The sequence below is a fragment of the Hippocampus guttulatus genome, chromosome 3, assembly GCF_054856545.1.
Source record: "Hippocampus guttulatus isolate MCC_2025c chromosome 3, RoL_Hgut_1.0, whole genome shotgun sequence".
Taxonomy (NCBI): Eukaryota; Metazoa; Chordata; class Actinopteri; order Syngnathiformes; family Syngnathidae; genus Hippocampus; species Hippocampus guttulatus.
Window position 1 is genome coordinate 4377292 of NC_141263.1, and position 22037 is coordinate 4399328.

The 22037-nt window shown below is 45.3% G+C and overlaps 1 protein-coding gene across 1 annotated transcript; it reads right to left on the reverse strand.

Annotated features, from left to right (window-relative positions):
• Positions 1 to 338: 338 nt before the first annotated feature.
• LOC147207193 (up-regulator of cell proliferation-like) lies at positions 339 to 16645 on the reverse strand. The gene is made up of 3 exons (XM_086106264.1): positions 16594 to 16645; positions 16215 to 16286; positions 339 to 5214 (listed from the first exon to the last, which is right to left on the reverse strand). The coding sequence occupies exons 2-3, from the start codon at positions 16249 to 16251 to the stop codon at positions 557 to 559; spliced, it is 4695 nt and encodes a 1564-aa protein (XP_085962390.1). The 5' UTR covers positions 16252 to 16286; positions 16594 to 16645; the 3' UTR covers positions 339 to 556.
• Positions 16646 to 22037: the final 5392 nt, after the last annotated feature.

Consider the following 22037-nt stretch of genomic DNA (forward strand, 5'->3'; position numbering starts at 1 on the left):
TTTTTTGTCGGTGAGCTTTTAGCGTTTCACCTCGAGATGGGAGCAGAAACTTCACAAGAAAGTGAATAAACTGCCTATCAGTAAAATGGCTTACATTGTTCTTTTTTGTGTGCGTGTATTTTGTCAAATTTCTTTTTTTTCCACAACTGTGGCTCCAAAGAAAGTGGGTGCTGGAACAAAGTGGATGATGTCTCTTCGCCACTCTCTAAGCACATGTATAGTTTGACAGGCAGGAACACTTCCTCAAAAAAGATATGCTTTTTCAAGCAGTGCATTTACTCACAGCTGAAGCTGACTGTAAAGCTAAACAAAACAATTAGAATAACAACATTTGGGAATTCAACCAAACCACGTGACTTTTGTTTTATTGAAGTCCGCTACCTTTATCCTCACGAATAATGTGGAACGTCATAGATAGGTGAATACAATTTCATGATACACTGAAATTCATTTTTGACAGTGTTTTTTTTCAACAAGCAAAATTATGATACATTGTGAGGTTTTCTCTTCTCCACCTGGGGACACTGCATATCATTTTTCACCTCACACAATGAGACTACAAATTACCTCCTGTCATGCCGAACGTGTCTCTCAAACCCTTCAGTGCTTGCTCCTTTGTGATTTTCTTCCAGGCCTGTGGAACATTTGCCGGCTTGGCCTCATACCTTTTCGCAAATTGTTTATTGTAGCGTACCAGGACATACTTCCAAAAGTCTGATGCTTCCATTGTGGGGTCTGGGGGAATGTGCCAGTCAGGAAAGATGGTAGCATAGTCTTTGTATTGAACCCACTCTCTTTGTTTTGCGGGGTTTAGAAATCTACAATCACTCTGCACGTCAGTTGAACACAGCGATTCAACGAGGTCTTCTGTGATATCATTTCTGTATCTTCCAAGACCCTGTGGTCGATGTACAGCCGCATGATGTTTGCTGTGTTCTTTGCCACCTGCTTCGCAGGGAACTTTACAAAATGGACACTGCTGTCCACATCCGAATATTCTCTTGAATAGCTCATTCTGCGGTTTGATTGCAAGTTTATTAAGCGTTTTGGTTGTGTCATCAGTGTTGGAAAATTCATCAAGGAGTGTTTCCTTTAATGTAGTCAAGGCTGCAATGAAGCTTTGTGTAAATGACTCGCACGTGCTTTGGATCTGGAACAGACTGTGCTGTTGTGCCTCTTCTGATATGACAATGTCTTTAATCAGATATTTGCGCATTTGGTTGACGAGATTCGGAATGTTTGTGTCATCATCTGACAATTTATTTGAGGCCTGCTCCATTGCATTTAATAACTTACAAACTACATCCTCCAACTTCTTCTTCTTCAATTTGCACAATAAACCGTCTTGGTCCATTTTTTGGCAGATGTGTTCAAGGATCTGATCCTTCACATATGTTTCATAGGAACATATGTACTTGACAAAACTGTTGAAGTCATCTTTCAGCAGTAACTCTTTCTGAATGTCGAATTGGAAACACGAGCGTGAACTGTAAGTCATGGAATGACTGCTTGTCAAAATCTCATCGACAATGTCAATTCCCAAAGATCGGTTGATGCAGTCCTCAATGGACGGCTTGATACAGAGCTGGACAAAATTGTTTGCTTTGCGTTGGCAGTGATCGGTCTCTTTGTATAAATCCAGAAAATCCGACAAGTATTGGTGCTTGTACTTTTCCAGCTGCGTTCGGGGGTCATTGTTCGACAGGAATCGTTGGTGCATCTTGAGAAATTCTCTTGCGGCAATGCCACAGATATGAAGTTTGAGGTCAATCTCAAACTGAGTATTGGTTTGGTGACACTTGTACCCTTGATTAAGCAATTCATCAATCCACTGCAGCAGATCCCTTGGGAAAGAGTCATGGTAGTCACCATTGGACTTCGTTTTATCACGAATAAACTGAATGGACGTTGCGATGACATTGTCTGCAAACAATTGTAAATTGCCCTTGTACATATGTTGAAATTTCTTCATGATGGAGTCAACATGGTCGCTTCTGGTCTTAAACTGGCCCATTCCCAAGTGCATGAGGTTTTCAATATCTCTGAAGTTCTCATTCACGTTCCGATGGAGAACATTTTTCCTCAGTTGGGCGAGAATGTAGGCAGGTATGTCTTGTTCGTTCACTGTGGGTACGTTGGCCGTAGTGGTAGCCCACATTTTGTCAAACTCCTCTCTCAGTTGGTCATCAGACAGCCTGACGTCTTTGAAGTCACTCAGAAGTTTCATGACTCTCTCTTCAATCACACCACGGTACTCTCGTTGGATGTCCTGGGCCTTTTTCAAACCGGTCTTGAGCTCAAGGACTCTGTCCAAATTAGTATTCACTGAATACAGAATATCCTTGGACAGACCTGTGATACTATTAATGAAGTCGGTTTTGTATTTCTCGATCAAATTCACACGTCTGTCTTTCTTTCGGTAATAATCATAGAGTTTGGCATTCAATTTGCCTTTTTGTACTTCAATTTCCCCGCATAGTTCTGATTTCTTTGATGCCACCACTGCGTCCCATGTTTCCGAGTCAGCCTCACTGCTTGCATTTAAGATTTCAAATTCTGCTGCTGTCTGCCAGGAGAGGATTTCTTTTCGCATCTCCCATTCCCACTGTGAAAACTCTTTGCAGAGGCTGTCGTAAGCATGGGCCACAAGTGTGTTTCTGAAACTAAAGATGAAGTTCTCATACTTCACTGACTTCCACAGACTTCTCATCCATTCGAGAAACTCGGGGATCTTTGAGAAGGCATCGCTTCTTTCTTTTCCAACTGTCTCCAGAAGATTTTTCTTAAACTCCGCGACAGCCTCACTGTAACCAATGTTCACTGGTGCCATCGGAGGCGTCCCATGCCAAAGTCCCGGGATGTTCCAGTTGTTGTGTTCCAAGTCATAGTCAACCACATCTGTGAATGCCTGAATCAAAGGGTTTCTCTCCATTTCGGCTGCAATTTCTGTCATTTCGTTGAGTTGGTCCAACAGATGTTGACGTTCTGTCAAGTTTTTGGTATGAGCTGAGACTCCGGCCACATTTTGGTGCACGAAATGACAGATTGGTTTTTTCCCTATTTGTTTCATTCGCATGATGGCATGGACGACAATTTGCAGGACATCTTTCATTTCGACTGCATTCTCCATTGCAATGTTGATCACGGTGACATCACTCAAGCCAATGACGAAGGTCGCCAGTTGGTTGTCATGCTCGTAGCTATCTTCGAGTTGTGCAAGCTCAGGGGATTTCAGACCTTCGGTATCAATGAGAAGGATGAAGTCGCAACCCAACTCAGTTTGTATATCGTCTCCAACTCTGAGGAACAGCATGTAAGCCCCTCTTGTACATCTGCCGCTGCTGACCGGAAAGTGAACGCCAAACATGGTGTTGAGAAGAGTTGATTTTCCAGTACTTTGAACACCAAGCACAGCCAGAACTAACAGCCTGCTCTTCCCTCCGACCTTCTTGTGAAGCTCCATGAGAACATCTGTCACCCACTTCTCTGGGATGTTTGACGCATCTCCGTCCAAAAACTCCAATGGATAACCATCCAACAGCATTTCAGCAGCGACAGCGGGCAAATGAACCAATTTCTCCGCGCTATCGTCTGAATGCATGGAAACCTCGTAGTTGAGTCCCATTTCTCTCATGTAATGTTCCACTCCTAAGGAGCTGTCAGACAAATTCTGATCAATCTCCGCAATGAGTTTGGCGTCTTTATTTCTGCATTGCTCTTTGAATTTGTTACGCAGAGCAGTCAATTTTTCACGAGAATGAGTATTAAAGATGAACTTCATCCACTTCAAGAAATAAGTCCTTCTCTCTTTGTCACTCATTGCTAAAGTGTCAATAAAACATTGCATTCCTTTGGGCCGCTTCTGTTTCTTTTGCGCTTCCCAGATTTGTCTTATCTCATCCTGAAGCTGAGCTTTGTAATGCTCAACGCCAACAGTGGCAACATCATTTATTCGGCATGCCTTCATCTCTAATTGTGAAAGCCTCTTCCAATTTTTTCCTTGCAAAGGAAGTTCTTGTTTTTTGTAGTGTGGTATACTTCGGGCACTAATGCCCCTCATGATCTCTTCAGCAGCTTTTTTCTGCTCGAGGGTTTGGTTTTCATCCACACACAGGCCCAATTCAATGGCTTTTTCGATCATATTTTCAATACTTGTTGTGCTTTTGACGTCACACAGTAAGTTCTTGATGGCTCCACAAAGTCGCTGAGAAAACTCTGCCACGTTCACCCGTGAGTCGTTGATTTTAACCTTGCTATTTGGTATATCCAGTTCTTGCAGTGTTTTCTTGACAGACGTCATATCATCCCACCCATTCTCTTTGCGATTAACAACAAAATAGATTTTGGATTTTGCATCTTGAAGAGCTGTCAGAACTTGGTGCTCCTTGTCTTCAATTTTGTCCAAGAATACAAAGATTGCATTGGATACTTCATAAAGAAAAGTAAATTGTGTGAGTGACTCACAAATGTTTCCTCGCAAATTGGCAAATGTAACTGGCTCTGGGAATACATCAAGATTTGCTCTCCCACAAGGAAGGAACCAACAGACCTCCACCAACGTATTTGAAATTTTCCGAGGCCATGCCCCTCCTTCCATGTCTCTGTGTAAAAACATATTGTGATTCTGCTGGCCGCGACTGAGGATGTGATTTAAAAAACGAGATTTAGATAAACTGCAGTTTTTTAGCCTCACAAAGGAAAAAAATGGAATAGTTGCTTGCACAATGTTGTTCTCGACGAATCCTCTCGTTTGACACAAATCATGTGGACACCACTCTTTGACGATTTCCCTCAGAGCCCACAGCATCAGCGTACACTGGTTGTTGTTGCAATGGGGCAACAGCAGTGGGACCGAAAACTGACATAAAGACATCTTGAGGGCCATTTCCTGCTGCAAGAAGCTGTCAGCACAAAGAAATAGACCTACTATCAGGTCAAGGGGATGAACTCTGCTTGCTGATTCACATGCCGTGTAAATGTCCAGGAGGTCAAGACTGTCTTCATGTTCTTCATGGCTGCTTAATATCGGAGTGCAGTACCTGCATCCAGCATTGATTTGGAACAGATTTCTGAGGAAATAAAATGGTATTTCATCCTCTGATAGAACAACTTTTTCGTAGATGCTGCTTTTGTTGACTTCCAAAAGAGATTGAAGAGTGAGTTTGTTCGGAAAATACTTCTGCAGCCCAAGGTTGGAGAGGAAGTCGAACAGAACTGTCAAGGAGAAAGAGAAGATGATTTCAGAATCAGAATCAGAATCGCCTTTATTGTCATTGTATAGCATACAACGAAATTTGGGTGCCACTCCTTCATGCATTAAAAAAAAATAGAATAAAATAAAACAAATACAAAACTCAACAACACACAACAACAGCAGCAGTAGTGGTAGTGTGGACTGAGGCTTATATTGCACATGAAATTTATTTAATTCACCATTTCAAACACAGATTTGTGTTCTCGTTGGATTGTGCCTGAACTTGAAATGGTGAATGACATGCATCTCTCTCATAAGCAAATCAAGAAGTTAAACCAACATGTCAATGTGCTTGCAAAGCTACAAGCAGACAAAACCCTGCATGCCCCGAGTGTCGGATACTTATTTCTAATTGTAGCATTTAGCTGAATTATGCTAATTGTATGCTTGCTGTGTACTGTGCCCATTATTGCTCCAAGCTTTAGGTATAACTCCTGCACTATACAGTAAATATTCTCTAGTAAGGAATCTCTTTTGCGCTGTCCAATCTTTCCTTGTAACAGAATTTCCCTATGTGGGAAATCAGCATGGTACATGTCCTTTATGAACATGCAAGTATGTGAACAAAATACATGTGTAACAACACAAGCAATGAAATGCAAAAATATATGCTCCTACCACAATTTCTAAACCAAAAGCTGTACAGGTAAATGAACAAAATACAGTCTAACAAACATAGCACTATTTGCTCTAAAATGAGACGAGTCACAGACCCGGTGGATTTTTCTTTCCACTCACTCACTGTCTCTAACTCGACCTCCCCTCGATTGCCTCCCAAGACAGTGTTGTTCAGCTTATGTTATGCAATGAACTTTTAAAGCCTGCCACGGGACGCTTTGAAATCCTCGATGGCCATTGTTCGCGCGATGGAACTCGCCTTCTCTCTAATTAGCGCTCCAGTTAGCGTCAGTTTTTTTTCATGATAACAAGTAAAGCATTCCAGGAAACGTTCGTTTACTCAACTGTCCGTCGAGCCACAAGCAATTTACTCTGAGCAGCAAATCGGATGTATTCCACTCTATCTACACACATAGTTATTGAGGTCCCTCTTGGCCAATCGGAGCCCAGGATGATGCTTGGTAAGCCAGTGGCAGAGCAGCTATGAGTATGTTGCGTTCAGGAAACCCGGAGCTTTGAAAGAAATAAAAAAATCGTTCACTATTCCAGTAAAACTCATGCTAATAGAGTCACTTGCATGTTGCCGTTTTGTATCCAATGAGAGTAAATAGCGGCGCAAACAGAGTTATTCCGTGGTATTGAGCGGGACTTGCTTGTGTTTGCACCACTGCATGCTTCCGTATGGCTTACGGGTTCCGGGTAGTGGAAATTCCGTTGTTATGAATTGATCATTTTATGTAACATCCATCCATCCATCCATTTTCCGAACCGCTTGATCCTCACTAGGGCCGCGGGGGGTGCTGGAGCCTATCCCAGCCATCTCCGGGCAGTAGGCGGGGGACACCCTGAATCGGTTGCCAGCCAATTGCAGGGCACACAGAGACGAACAACCATCCACGCCCACACTCACACCTAGGGACAATTTTAGAGCGTCCACTCAGCCTGACATGCATGTTTTTTTTTTTGGAATGTGGGAGGAAACCGGAGCACCCGGAGAAAACCCACGCAGGCCCGGGGAGAACATGCAAACTCCACACAGGGAGGCCGGAGCTGGAATCGAACCCGGTACCTCTGCACTGTGAAGCCGACGTGCTAACCACTGGACTACCGGGCCGCCCTTTATGTAACATCGTCGTCGAAATTTTAATGCATCAGTTTTTATTCTGGGTGAGGGAATTTCCGTTTGAAAGAAGTCCGTAGATGGGAATATTCACTGTAAAATGACTGCCATTTTGCTTTGCAATATTGAATACACTACGATTTTATGCGGTTCCAGAAAATTGTCTGGAAAAGTGGACTCATCCAAGCACTTAATTTCAGTGTTAAAACACGCTAGCCGTGTCAATCTACGGTTAGTTTAGCAGTTAGCATGGCTTGTAGCTTATTTGCCACCATGAAGGCAATGATTACTGTCTCAGGAGTGGTCAGTGTAGTCAGTACACTCAGCAGATACACACAGATACTTCCTCGCTTCCTTTTGCTTCGTTTTGACCACTAATGGAAGCTGGCTGTGTTGTACACTTCTCGGTCCAACAGACTGCAATGATATATTTTTTCACCATGTGCTGTGTGTCTGTCTGCTTGTGCTGTGCTGCATGGCATTGAAGAGCAATTCTTAATGCTTACCTGAATGAAAACTTTTTCAAGTTTTCAATCAAGTAAAAAAAAAAAAAAAAAGTACTACAATTTCCAGACTATAAGATACTACTTTTGTCACACGCTTTCAACCCTGTGCGTTATTTAATGATGCGGCCTGTTTGAAGATTAACGGCCGCCAGGGAGCGCACGAGCAGAAAAGGGAACAGTGAGACACTGTCATGTGTCACAGTGAAAAGAACCGACCACAAGAGGGCGCATTACACCTGTGTTTTGAGCTGGGCTGCAATCCGAAAGCTGTCTGGCCAGTTCTATGATAGACTTGACTGAACACAAAATAATTTTTAAGAAGGCTTTATTCACGACTGAACAAAGAAAATGTCCAGCATTCATAAAATAAAAGACTGAAAATGTCAAATGGGACGGACAAATAGAAAAGTATACAAGACTAGTCAACAGTAGTAGCTTGTGAGTATTTTCAGGCATGTTGTATGTGCCCGAAACATGCAGAAAACAACTAATCTCCCCTGCTTCATGGCTGTTAACACGACCCACCATTCGACACCGTTCAAACTCCCAAACGACGATATTTTACTCTTAATACCAGCCGATTGCAGATACATCAGGTCTGATATGCACAGCTCAGCATTCGTCGCACTTCACTTCCTGGTCTAAGCCTCACGAGAATTCTCACAAGTTTATCCAATGCTCCTTTTGAAGGAACAGTGCTCCATTTATGAAACGAGGCAGCATTCACTACAACCGTCACAGTATTGTTCACCTGGTTACATATGCCGAAAGAAAACCTCCGGAAAGATATTGTCATTAAAGTTGACACGAAAGCGTGGATGGTAGAAAGCCTAATGAAGGAATGGTTGACCGAGTGTTCCAGGAAGCGAGGATTTTTTTTCTTTTTCTTTTGTTTTCATTTCATTTTAAAACAAAGAATTACTCGACAGGGAACGGTACCGTTTTTGTGTGTGAGTTCCGCATTAAGGCATTATTTGTAAAGAAAAGTTAAGGTATGCCCCTCCGTGAGCCGTCACCTTACCGTGGTGGAGGGGTTTGTGTGTCCCAATGATCCTAGGAGATAAGTTGTCTGGGGCTTTATGCCCCTGGCAGGGTCACCCATGGCAAACAGGTTCTAGGTGAGGGACCAGACAAAGCTCGGCTCAAAGACCCCTAATGATGAGTAAAATTAATGGATCTCAGTTTCCCTTGCCCGGACGCGGGTCACCGGGGCCCCCCTCTGAAGCCAGGCCTGGAGGTGGGGCTCGTTGATCAGCGCCTGGTGGCCGGGCCTACACCCATGGGGCCCGGCCGGGCTCAGCCCGAAGAAGCAACGCGGGTCCCCCTTCTCATGGGCTCACCACCCATAGGAGGGGCCAAAGGGGTCGGGTGCAATGTGAGCTGGGCAGCAGCCAAAGGCGGGGACCCTGGCGGTCCGATCCTCGGCTGCAGAAGCTAGCTCTAGGGACGTGGAATGTCACCTCTCTTGCAGGGAAGGAGCCCGAGCTGGTGTGCGAGGTAGAGAAGTTCCGATTGGATATAGTCGGACTTACCTCCACACATAGCCTGGGTTCTGGTACCAGTTCTCTCGAGAGGGGTTGGACTCTCTTCCACTCTGGAGTTGCTCACGGTGAGAGGCGCAGAGCAGGTGCGGGCATACTCATTGCCCCCCGGCTCAGTGCCTGTACATTGGGGTTCACACCGGTCGACGAGAGGGTTGCCTCCCTCCACCTTCGGGTGGGGGGACGGGTCCTGACCGTTGTTTGTGCATATGCACCAAACAGCAGCTCAGCGTACCCACCCTTTTTGGAGTCCTTGGAGGGTGTGCTGGAGAGTATTCCGGCGGGGGACTCCCTTGTTCTGCTGGGGGACTTCAATGCTCACGTGGGCAATGACAGTGAGACCTGGAAGGGCGTGATTGGCCCCACCGATCAGAACTCGAGTGGTGTTTTATTGTTGGACTTCTGTGCTCATCACGGAGTGTCCATAACGAACACCTTGTTCAAACATAAGGGTGTCTATCTGTGCACTTGGCACCAGGACACCCAAGGCCGCAGTTCGATGATTGACTTTGTGGTTGTATCATCGGATTTGCGGCCGCATGTTTTGGACACTCGGGTGAAGAGAGGGGCGGAGCTGTCAACTGATCACCGCCTGGTGTTGAGTAGGCTCCGATGGTGGGGGAAGATGCCGGTCCATCCTGGCAGACCCAAACGTATTCTCAGGGTTTGTTGGGAGCGTCTGGTGGAATCCCCTGTCAGAAAGAGTTTCAAGTCCCACCTCCGGCAGAGCTTTTCCCATGTCCCGGGGGAGGTGGGGGACATTGAGTCCGAATGGACCATGTTCCGTGCCTCGATTGTTGAGGCGGCCAATCTGAGTTGTGGCCGTAAGGTGGTTGGTGCCTGTCGTGGCGGCAACCCCCATACTCGCTGGTGGACACCAGCAGTAAGGGATGCCGTCAAGCTGAAGAAGGAGTCCTATCGGGCCTTTATGGCCTGTGGGACCCCAGAGGCAGCTGACGGGTATCGACTGGCTAAGCGGAACGCAGCTTCGGTGGTCGCCGAGGCAAAAACCCGGGCGTGGGAAGAGTTCGGTGAGGCCATGGAAGCCGACTTCCGGACGGCTTCGAGGAAATTCTGGTCCACCATCCGACGTCTCAGGAGGGGGAAGCAGTGCACCACTAACACTGTGTACAGTGGGGATGGGGCGCTGCTGACTTCGACTCGGGACGTTGTGAACCAGTGGGCAGAGTACTTCGAAGACCTCAACTCCACCAACACGCCTTCCTCAGAGGAAGCAGAGTCTGAGGACCCTGAGGTGGGCTCTCCTATCTCTGTGGTTGAAGTCACCGATGTGGTTAAAAAGCTGCACGGTGGCAAGGCCCCAGGGGTGGATGAGATCCGCCTGGAGTTCCTCAAGGCTCTGGATGCTGTGGGGCTGTCCTGGTTGACACGCCTCTGCAGCATCGCGTGCTCATCGGGGAGAGTGCCTCTGGATTGGCAGACTGGGGTGGTGGTCCCTCTTTTCAAAAAGGGGGACCGGAGGGTGTGTTCCAACGACAGAGGGATCACACTCCTCAGCCTCCCTGGTAAGGTCTATTCAGGGGTGCTGGAGAGGAGTGTCCGTCAGGAAGTCGAGCCTCAGAGTGAGGAGGAGCAGTGTGGTTTTCGTCCTGGCCGTGGAACTGTGGACCAGCTCTACACCCTTAGCAGGGTCCTCGAGGGTACGTGGGAACTTGCCCAACCAGTCTACATGTGTTTTGTGGACTTGGAGAATACGTTTGACCGTGTCCCTCGGGGAGTTCTGTGGGGGGTGCTTCGGGAGTATGTTGTACCGAGCCCCCTGATATGGGCTGTTCGGTCCTTATCCTGCCGATGTCAGAGTTTGGTTCGCATTGCCAGCAATAAGTCGGAATCGTTTCCAGTGAGGGTTGGACTCCTTTATGGACAGAATTTATAGGCGCAGCCGAAGCGTTGAGGGGTCCGTTTTGGCGGTCCTCACTATAGCATCTCTGGTTTTGCAGATGATGTGGTACTGTTGGCTCCTTCAAGCAGGGCTCTCCAATTCTCACTGGAGCGTTTCGCAGCCGAGTGTGAAGCGGTTGGGATGAAGATCAGCACCTCCAAATCTGAAACCATGGTCCTCAGTCGGAAAAGGGTGGAGTGCCCTCTCCGGGTCGGGGAGGAGATCTTGCCCCAAGTGGAGGAGTTTAAGTATCTTGGGGTCTTGTTCACAAGTGAGGGCAGGAGGGAGCGAGAGATCGACAGGCGGATCGGTGCAGCGTCTGCTGTGATGCAGACGTTGTATCGGTCTGTCGTGGTAAAGACGGAGCTGAGCGAAAGGGCGAAGCTCTCAATTTACCGGTCGATCTATGTCCCAACCCTCATCTATGGTCACGAGCTATGGGTCGTGACCGAAAGAACGAGATCCCGGATATAAGCGGCCGAAATGAGTTTTCTCCGCGGGGTGTCCGGGCTCTCCCTTAGAGATAAGGTGAGAAGCTCTGTCATCCGGGAGGGGCTCAGAGTAGAGCCGCTTCTCCTCCACATCGAGAGGAGCCAGATGAGGTGGCTCGGGCATCTAATTAGGATGCCTCCTGGACGCCTCCCTGGTGAGGTGTTTCGGGCATGTACCACTGGCAGGAGACCCCGAGGACGACCCAGGACACGCTGGAGAGACTATGTCACCCAGCTGGCATGGGAACGCCTCGGGATCTGCCAGGAAGAGCTCGAAGAAGTGGCTGGGGAGAGGGAAGTCTGGGCTTCCCTCCTAAAGCTGCTGCTCCCGCGACCCGAGTTAAGGAATGTTCTTCAACGTTGAAACCTCATTCTGTGTTGTGTTTAGCTTTAGAGTCAGGAGACTTTGTTCCATCCCTCTTTCCAACCTCCATCGACAGGTTGCTAATGATTTTTTTTTCAGTTGCACCCAAATTGAGTTCACCCCAAAGCCCTATTGCCCTCTTCTCATAATTAGACATGCAAAATATTTTCTTGTCTATATGTAACCAGGTGAACCATACTTTAATATTGTAGCGGGGGCTGTCTTGATAGCACTGTCTCTTTAAAAGTAATGCTAGATCAAATCACGCGGGAACATATAGCGCCAGCGAGAATCAGACCAGGAAGTGGGGGAAGATGACATGCACGTGAAGGAAGATAGTCACTGAACTGTGTATGCCGCTCGTCCCAACTTGAAAAACCAATAATCGTCATTGTGACCCAGGCGATATTCAGGTAATTGGTATTGTGAACTACTTTACCATGAAGCGCATGTTTGGGTTGTATTTGGATGAGTGATTGATTGTTGTAATATTTTTAGAGTCAGAGATCGTGGTTTTGGAAATTGAATGCTTCCTCTGGTTGGTCCTGTAAACGGCTGTACAGCGTAAGTGTTTGCAGTGTGACAAGGTGTGAATGTGTTTTTTTTTTAACTGTGAAATTATATGAACTGCTTTATGTGTCTTTAGAGGGGAGATAATTTATGTTTTTCCACGTGTTTCGTGTCCACCCAACACGCCGGAACGTATTGAGTAAGTGTGTACACCTCTCAAAACACCAGAGATGTGTTCCTTGAGCCGGTCCTTGGCCTCGAGGACCGAGGGGCGGTCCTTGGTCCTTGGCCTTGGCCTCGGATTCAAGTCCTTGGTCCTTGGGAGTCAAGTCCTTGGCCTAGGATTGCCGGTCCTCGGACACAATGAGGGATTAGAGCCTCGAATCCCTTGCATAAGGACCGCAAAAATCACGAAGGAATCTAATAAATTCCATCGAAGGAAACCCATATTGATGGATTAACTCTGTTGCTTTAAGAGGGGCGGGTCTGCCACTGACAGGTAACAGTTAGCGCTACGTGTAAAGAGCGGCATCACAGTTAGTTTCAATCACGGTTCGTTCCGTTCGCGATCAGCAGTTTAAATAGCGTGTAAAGCCTTTCTGTAACAGTGGTGTCTTTTATTTAGTTATTTTTGCACAGTCGTCACGTTTGTGCGGTCGCACTAGAATGTTTGTTTGAACCAAGTAATTTGCGTTACAGCTGGAGTCAATAATGTCGGCACTTCACTTCCGGGTTTGGCCGTTGGGATTTGGAGTCCTTTTGCTCGATTCCAGTTATGTTTGCTGAATGCTTTCTCATGTTTGGAATAATGAATATTGATAATACATAGTTTAAAATCATGGTTGATTTAATTATTTATTATTATTATTGTGAAGTTGAAGGTATTAATTAATGCAGTGGTAGTGGTAATAATAGTAGTACTGAGAGAATGGTTAGAGATTCAGCCATCTCGTTACCTCTGCGTCCCGCGTCCTAGACGCATAATTTTCCCACGGGACGCACAGCAGTGGCGGTTCTGGGGGGGGGCCAGCGGGGGCCAGTGCCCCTGCAGCACCGATTTTGGCCCCCCCTGTGGCCCCGCCTCCGAGCGCAGATTACGCAGTCGTGCCGAGTCGCCGACGCGAAAGGTGGAACCAAAGTGCGTGATTTAACATTCTAGTCGGACCCTTTAGTGCGCTGCGCCATTTAAAAATGAGCGGGAAAATGAGAAGCAGTCCTCAGAGAAGGAAATTACCACGACACAAGTGCTATTTGCGTGTGTGTGTGTGTGCGCGTGTGTGCATGTGAGTGTGTGCGTGTGTGTGTGTGTGTTTGTGTGCGCGCGCGTGTGTGTGTGTGTGTGTGTAACTTTTTTAGTCTCCCTTTTATTTTAATTTTTATTTAACAGGATCAATATATAAGACATTGCCTTTTAAAATTTGGATAATTATATGCATGTAAAACATCTAGCTTCAGTGTATTTGCAATTTTTGTCCCCGGCAGGCTGGTACCATATCATCCCCTGGCTTGAATATTCTCAACAGATGGACACGGCGTATTGTTACGCTTGCAGACATTTTAGCCCTCCTAATACTGTTTTTTTCTCATCACTGTAATGTTATGACTACAATTTCAAAGTCTCAAGAAATAAAAAGTCAAATAAGATTTAGAATCTGTCTTTTTAGCCCTGGGTTGAATATGCCCCCCCATCAAAACCCCTGGCCCCAGCCCGGCCCCCACAGTGAAATTGATCCAGAACCGCCCCTGACGCACAGTTCCAAACAATGTGCGTTTTTGGGACGCAAGGAAATTTCTCAGGCAAAACAAACAAACAGACAAAAAAACTATGGCAAGCCTGAGGATTTCACAGTAACAATCGTGACCGGTAGCGTGTCGTTTCCGTGGTGTCATTTTCACGGTACCGAAAAATTGTTTAATTATAAAAGTCACCACACTTGAATTGACTGTGTGATCCACGCGATTTCACTGCGCCTGTTTGTGTGTTTGTGATGTGATGTGGTGTGTGAGTGTGTTTCTTCTAATTTACTTTCGTTTTGTTTTGTTTTCAGTGTTGGGGGGGGGGGGGGGACACAACAGACGACGTTAGGTGCGCATGCGGGTTGTTATTTTAGTCCGCAAACTGAGGAATCGCGCAGATGAAAGTTTAAGATGGCGGTGAAAAAAACTCACCTAGGTCTACTAATTACGATATTTAAGAAATGGGAATGCTAGTCTGATTTTTCGTATGAATCGTCCAAAGGGTGTACCACTAAACTCACCTGTGACGTATGCACAGAACGCAAGAGCGAAATACAACGCGAGAGCGAAATACGACACGAGGCACGATTACGAGGCAAATTGGTCATTAGATTTGTAGGCTAATCGCTGTGAAAAATATTATGAAACAGTATTGGTTATTCTATAATTTACTGGTTGTAGCATGGTAACTTTATGAATAAAACATTCGTCACAAGGTGTAGTAATGCTAATGTTAACTGTTGGTAGAACTCATGATGACGTGTGTTAAATTCTTTCGTCAAATTGATCGTAGATTACACATGCATCGTCTTGGGAAGAGGATGTCAAGCCACATCAATACTTACCTGTATTAATGATTACCAGTCAATTAATCTTTGCAGTGTGAGATTGGAAAAAATACTCTGATGATGCCACATGAGTACACCAGTTTTTGATCCATTTATTTTTTGGAATAAACCTGGAGTACACAGCTGCTGATGTAATGTTCATTGTTAATGCATCGTTTACAAACATTGACCCTTGAAACATGATACTTTTGAGTTTCGGAATTCTTGATTATCAATATCAGTCAAAATAGAAAAATGGGTTCCCATGATGAACGTTTACGGAACCCAACATTTGTTATCGTGGTTTCCCATTGGGTAATCCGACGGAACCGAAAAACGGTTGCCATGAATTTACGAAATCCTCAGGCCTGCTCCTGAATTATTTATATTTTTGCAGCATTTGTTTATCATTGTATGTACTGTATATGTTGTTGTTTGTGTTATTATCATATGCAATTGAATAAGTAGACCCTTTCAGAATTCGAAATTAGTACTCTCTCAATCCATAACGGCACTCATACTTTTCTGATCAGCGGCAGCGAGTCCCTGGGATAAACTGTAAAATTATCACTGCAGAGATTACCGCCTTTTCTGCAGTCAGTGATTGACTTCTATGCAAAGTCTTTCTCAACTTGTCTTCCGTGCCATGTCATGCCTGTTGAGTGTTGATTTACTTCATATTAAGAAACTACTGCACTAAAACATTAATTCATAAATGTATACCATATGATTTTATTTTTTTTTCTCAGTATAAATAACACGTACCCTGACTGTTCTACTCTTTGAATAAAAACACTTCATTCAAGCGTTAGGGAGTGCAAGGGGTTATAATGGAGGGGTGTTGCAAATCATGAAGACCTGCCAAGTGGTATGATAGCATTGTTTTATACATGTCCTCAGCTAGGCCTCAGTTTCAAAATCAGTCCTTGGTCCTTGGCCTCGGAGGCAAGTCCTTGGCCTTGGCCTTGCCCCGGAAAATTTTCCAAGTCCTTGGCCTTGGCCTTGGCCTCGGGTTGCCGGTCCTTGGACACAACACTGCAAAACACTGGGTTGTAATGATTGTTCGAGTTTAATGGAGTATTGTGGCTTGGAAATAGTGTATTTTTATTTCTGTTTTCCTATCAAGCTAACCACTACTGTTGTTTTATTGTGTAATTTTCTTTAATCTGTTAGATAATTTTCTGTGATCTCTGATCCCTTTTGTTTTTGAACTCTTAAAATTCAGTTAACCGCTCAGTCTTTCTCAGTCTTCAGTGGGAATAAAGCCCACATAAATTTTTATTTTGTGTTCAGTCTTGTCTTTCCAAAGACACGGCTACATATACTTTTAAAAATGAATGTACCTGTTGGGTTTTGTCCTTCAGTGCTCACGGCAGCCATGTTTTGGGATCCTCTGATGGCTTGTCTTTAGCAACCTAAAGGCAATATCATTGTTAGGTCTCTCTCCTGTGTTTTTTTTTTTAACACCCAGAATTGGTTTCTTTTCTTTTTTTTTTAATCACTTCAACTCCCAAAGTATATCCATCCATCTTTCCATTTCCTGATCCGCTTTATCCTCACAAAGGTCGCTGGACCCAAAATATAGAATACCCAAAATGTTGCTGATTACTGGTTGAGCTCTCTCTCGCTCACACACACACACACACAAACACATACACACACACATACAATTACCTGGTGAAAATGTGTTTTTCATCATCCACATCTCAAAATTTCACTTACCTTGCATGTCAGCCTCCAGCATTCTGAAGCTGACTGTACCACTGTACCACCGTATTTAAGGGCAGTTAACAGAAACCGAAAGCATTTGAGAAACCTGAAAAGCAGGTCTCCATTGAATTGTTTTAGCTCCTTCTTTGGCTGTTTGTGTTACACAGGAAGGCACTGTGAAGAACTTAAATATTTGTTGTTAGCTGATTTGATCCAATCGTATTATCTTGGTCAGTCATAAAACCTTTAATTGATGTTAAGTCAATTCATTTTTGTTTGATATAATGCTATTTGGAAGTGGTTGACAAGAAATAGCAAAGTCAACACTTGTTGTTTGTACGACAAAGTGTATTGATTCCTTTTGGACTAGTACTGGAAACACCCCCAGCAACTGTATTGCACCATGGCTTGATGCAATATAGTTGCTGAATATGTTTTCAGTACCAGTACATATGTTTTTCTGGTCCATGAGGCAAGTAAGTTGCTGTGAAGGACAACAGAATGTTTTTGTTTTCTTATCACGATGTTCCTCAATGGAACTATGTATATGCAACTGCAGTATGTGGCTCTTCCACATTCCTCTTTGTCTTCTAGTTCTCTGAAATCACAATAGCATCAGTGATTATATCTGCAATTATTGCAAAAGAACATCATAATGCCAAGGTATTGTATCAGATGTGGCGGCCCGGTAGACCAGTGGTTAGCACGTCGGCTTCACAGTGCAGAGGTACCGGGTTCGATTCCAGCTCCGGCCTCCCTGTGTGGAGTTTGCATGTTCTCCCCGGGCCTGCGTGGGTTTTCTCCGGGTGCTCCGGTTTCCTCCCACATTCCAAAAAACATGCATGTCAGGCTGATTGGACGCTCTAAATTGTTCCTATGTGTGAGTGTGGGCGTGGATGGTTGTTTGTCTCTGTGTGCCCTGCGATTGGCTGGCAACTGATTCAGGGTGTCCCCCGCCTACTGCCCGGAGATGGCTGGGATAGGCTCCAGCACCCCCCACGACCCTAGTGAGGATCAAGCGGTTCGGAAATTGGATGGATGGATGGATGTATCAGATGTAGAGGCATGATACATATCCCTGGAATAGAATTTTATTTTCACTGTCATCTTAACGATACAAACCAGTATCCCAATTTACCCTAATCCTCTTTCCTTTCCATTTTAACCCTCAGTATGCCCCGGTGGGAACAGTGAGGAAAAATGCTATCCGAATTATGTGATTGGGGTTTGTGGCTGTAGAATTTATCACAAGTTTATAGTGTGCCTCAGCACATAGGTAAATGTTTCGATTAGGACGTGGGAGCAAAGTTCCGTTTTTTTCACCATCGGAATTGGGTGATTCAAACGTGCTGTATGTTGGTGGCGGTGTGATTAATTTTCTGTTCTTTAAGATTCTGATAAATTGTAGGACGATGCAGTGTACTGCTGTGTTAATGGCATACAGTAGATGGCGCTGTGCTCATATTTATAAGCAACGTGATATTTGACTTTGAATGAAGCTGAAGCTGATTGCTGATGGGTGGACATGGCTAAGTGATAAAGATGCCCCCGCTGCCACCCCTCTTCCTCACCACTTCCTCCAGCTCCTGCAGGGGGATCCCAAGACAGCCCGGAGACATCGTCTCCAGTGTCACCTGGTTCATCCTCGGGTCCAACTTGCAGCGGGACATGCCAGCAACACCTCACCAGGGAGGCATCCAGGTGCCATCCTAGCAAGATGCCTAAACCGCCTCATCTAGCTTCCCTCAATACAGAGAAGCAGTGACTCAACTGTGAGCCCGTGCAATGACTGAGCTTCACATCTTATCACAAAGGGAGAGCCCGGACACCCTGCCGATGAAACTCATTTTGGCCGCTTGTCTGTGGAATTTATTCTTTCAGTCATGACCCACAATTTATGACCATAAGTGAGGGTAGGAATGTAGATAGACCGATAAATTGAGAGCTTTGCCTTCCGGCTCAGCCCCCTCTTCACCACGACAGACCGTTCCAGAACTCTTCACTGTAAGCGCCGCACCGATCTGCCTGTCAATCTCCCATTCCATCTTCCCATCCCACTTGAACAAGGCCCCAAGATACTTTTCTCCTCGTTTGAGGCAGGATCTTATCCACCAACTGGAGAGGGCACTCCACCCTTTTCTGACTGAGGACCATGGTCTCAGATTTGGAGGTGCTGATTGTCATCCTAACCGCTTCATATTCGAACCTCTCCAGTGAGATCACAGCATGAAGAAACCAACAGTACCGCATCATCTGCAAAAAGCAGATATTCGATACTGAGGCAACCAAACAAGACTCCCTCAATGCGTTGGCTGCACCGAGAAATTCTGTCCAAAAAGGTTAGAACAGAATCGGTAATATTGGGGAGCCTCAGCTGAGTCCAACCCTAACTGGAAACAAATTTGACTTTTACTGCATGCAAGGCAACTCTGTCACCGGTTTACAGGGATCAAACAACCCATACAAGCACATCCAATACTCCCATGGACCTTTGAGGACCCTGTTGTGGGTGTGGAGCTTGTCTATTGTTCCACAGCCAAAACGTAAAAGCACACTTTCAATCAATTATCAAACCTCGTTAAATGTTAGACATTTGTGGTGTCCTCAAAGTGGCTCCCATCATCACGCTTAAAATTGGTGCCTGAGAGGCACAGTCCTTGACATGGTGGATGCAGAAAATTATTTGCCAGAATCCATGCAAGAGATCCAAGTGCGCAAAAGTAGTTTATGAAGAACTGCAAGCAGATCTAGTCTCTAATTAATATCCAGATACATTACTAATATTACTGTCATTATTTTATTGCTGTCATTATTGACCCAATTATTTCTTCCAACCTTCGGGGACTTCATGTGCACAGCCCCCAAACCCTCTATTATCAAAAAAAAATAAAAATCAATCGGCAGCAACATCAGAGTCATGATAACCCCAAAAATCTTCTGTCCACCCCCTTTTAACAGTCATTTCTGAAGTGGCATCCAACCATTCAAAGGGGTATCCATCTGGAACAGAATGGCAGAAAGCCCATCAGATGATAAATGTTAACTGGACAGTGATTTCAAACTTGACCGGCAAATTGGTGTCGTTGTTAAATCCAGTTTCTTTCACCTGAGACAATTGGCCAAAGTAAAACCTCTCCTCTCTCATGAACACCTTGAGACAGTAATTCATGCCTTTGTCACATCCCGGCTCGATGACTATAATGCCTTTGGAGTCAGCCAGTCCTCCATTATTAAGCGTCTCCAGCTGGTCCAGAATGCCGCTGCTCGCCTCTTAACTGGTACTCGTAAGAGGGAGCACATAACTCCTACTCTGGCATCCCTTCACTGGCTCCCTATACATTTTAGAGTTATTTTCAAGATCCTCTTATTTGTTTTCAAATCTCAAAATGACCTCGCGCCACCTTACCACTCTGAGCTCATCCGCCCCTACACACCTGCCGCCTCAGGTCTGCGGACCAGACATTATTAGAAGTACCAAGAACTAAACTGAGGCTCAGAGGGGATCGAGCCTTTTCTGTTGCTGGCCCCTCTCTCTGGAATGACCTCCCACTGAACATTCGGCAAGCCTCCTCGCTGCCCATTTTCAAAACCCGCCTCAAAACTCACTTGTATTCTTTGGCATTTGACTCAGCATGACTAGATTTCTTCTTGGTTTTGCTGTTCGGTGCTTTCTACCGTCTTTATTACAGATGTGCTTTACTGTTTGTTGTATATGTTAAATTGCTCCATGTACAGCACTTTGTATGCAGCGATGGCTGTTTGAATGTGCTCTATAAATACAGTTGAGTTAAGTTGAGTTGAGTATAATGACAGCAAATGTCAAAATGTTAACATACTCACTACATACCTCCCCATTCCCCAACCCCACCACACGCAAACCCTCCGTACAATCCATACACTGAAAAACTAGTGCGTTGAATTTACTCAATTAAATTTTATGAAGTGACTGCACAAAATAAAATCACCTGGATCCAGATACAAATTTTAGTAGATGTATAGTCGACTTAAAAAGAATTATCTGGATAATTGTATTAAGTGCAACCACTTGATTAAACTAAATTGAAAAAAAAATCTGCAAAAACTTTATTCGATGTATTCAAGAAGGGATCATTTCCGCAAGAACAAGTCTCTCTGCCTCAATTTATCAGTAAAGCAGGCTGACAGCTGCTTCACTGATAAATTATCCACCCGCACCGCTCTCTTTAGCACCTCCCCCATGGACCTGGTCAACAGCTACAACAGCCACAACTCGAGAACGACCTCCCATGGGTGTTGGGTGTGCGGGAGGCTATGAACAGTTCTCAACTAACAACTTCCATCTGGATTTTTTCACTACCCTGGACGTTATGGCTCCAACATCCTGGGCGCCTTCCAAAGAAGCCTAATTCCATTCGCTGCTCTATGTACCAAGCCCCAGTCTCCTACCAAAGGAAAGATGATGTTTGGGGACTATCCCCGCCGCCTTTCTAGTTGAGATGGTATAACCTAAGCGGCAAGGTGCCGCTTGCTACTGTTTTTGCCAGTTGCCATTCTTCTACTAAAGCACCAGTCAAACGCCATCATGACTTGTGTCGTTATTAGACAAACAGATGACGGAAGTACAACAAAGCACGAAAGCAACGCATTTTCACCGTATGTAATTGCCTCGCTATGCGAGGCTACTCCCCCCGCAAACGAGCATTTGCTCCGGAGCAAATTTTTAACCCTGTAGCGTTCACACGTACCATTTTAGATCGGTGCTGACCCGCAAACGAGCATTTGCTCTGGAGCAATTTTTTAAACCACCTCCCTGAGCAGGGTTAAATTTGCTCCGGTGTAAGCTGTTTTCAGGGGCTACACCGGTGTAACTTTGCACATGTGAACGCTCTACTGGGGCAGCACCGGAGCAAATGTTGCCGTGTGAACACCCCTCTTGAAGATAGGAATATTGATATGGACTGTATACAAGAAACAAAGCTCCTGTCTACCGATTACATACCCAGCTTCCGGAACTACGTCGCAATTCGCCAAGACAGGGAAATTCCTAGAGAAGCGAAAGGTGGAGGTCTTGCAATCTTGATCAAGAGACAACTACCTTATGCACTAACCCCAAAGACAATGAATCTATGCAGGTTAGAGGAAGAACGTATCAGAATTCCCCCACCAGATCTAGAGAACTTCACCATCACAAATCTATATTCCCCCCCCCAGCTACTTTGCCCTATCTCTAACGCATCGGATATAATGAAGATGCGCTTCCGGTCACGATTGAATGGAATAGTATTGTCTGTGCCGATTTTAATGCCCACAACCTGCTGTGGGATAACGTGATGACTGCTGATGTTCGAGGTCATTCACTAACAGATCAAGTCCTGGACGAGAAGGGGACCTTCGCCAACGATGGTACTCCAACACGGCAAGATCCAGCTACTGGTGTCCTCTCTTCGCCCGATATCACTATTGTTCATGAGGCCCAG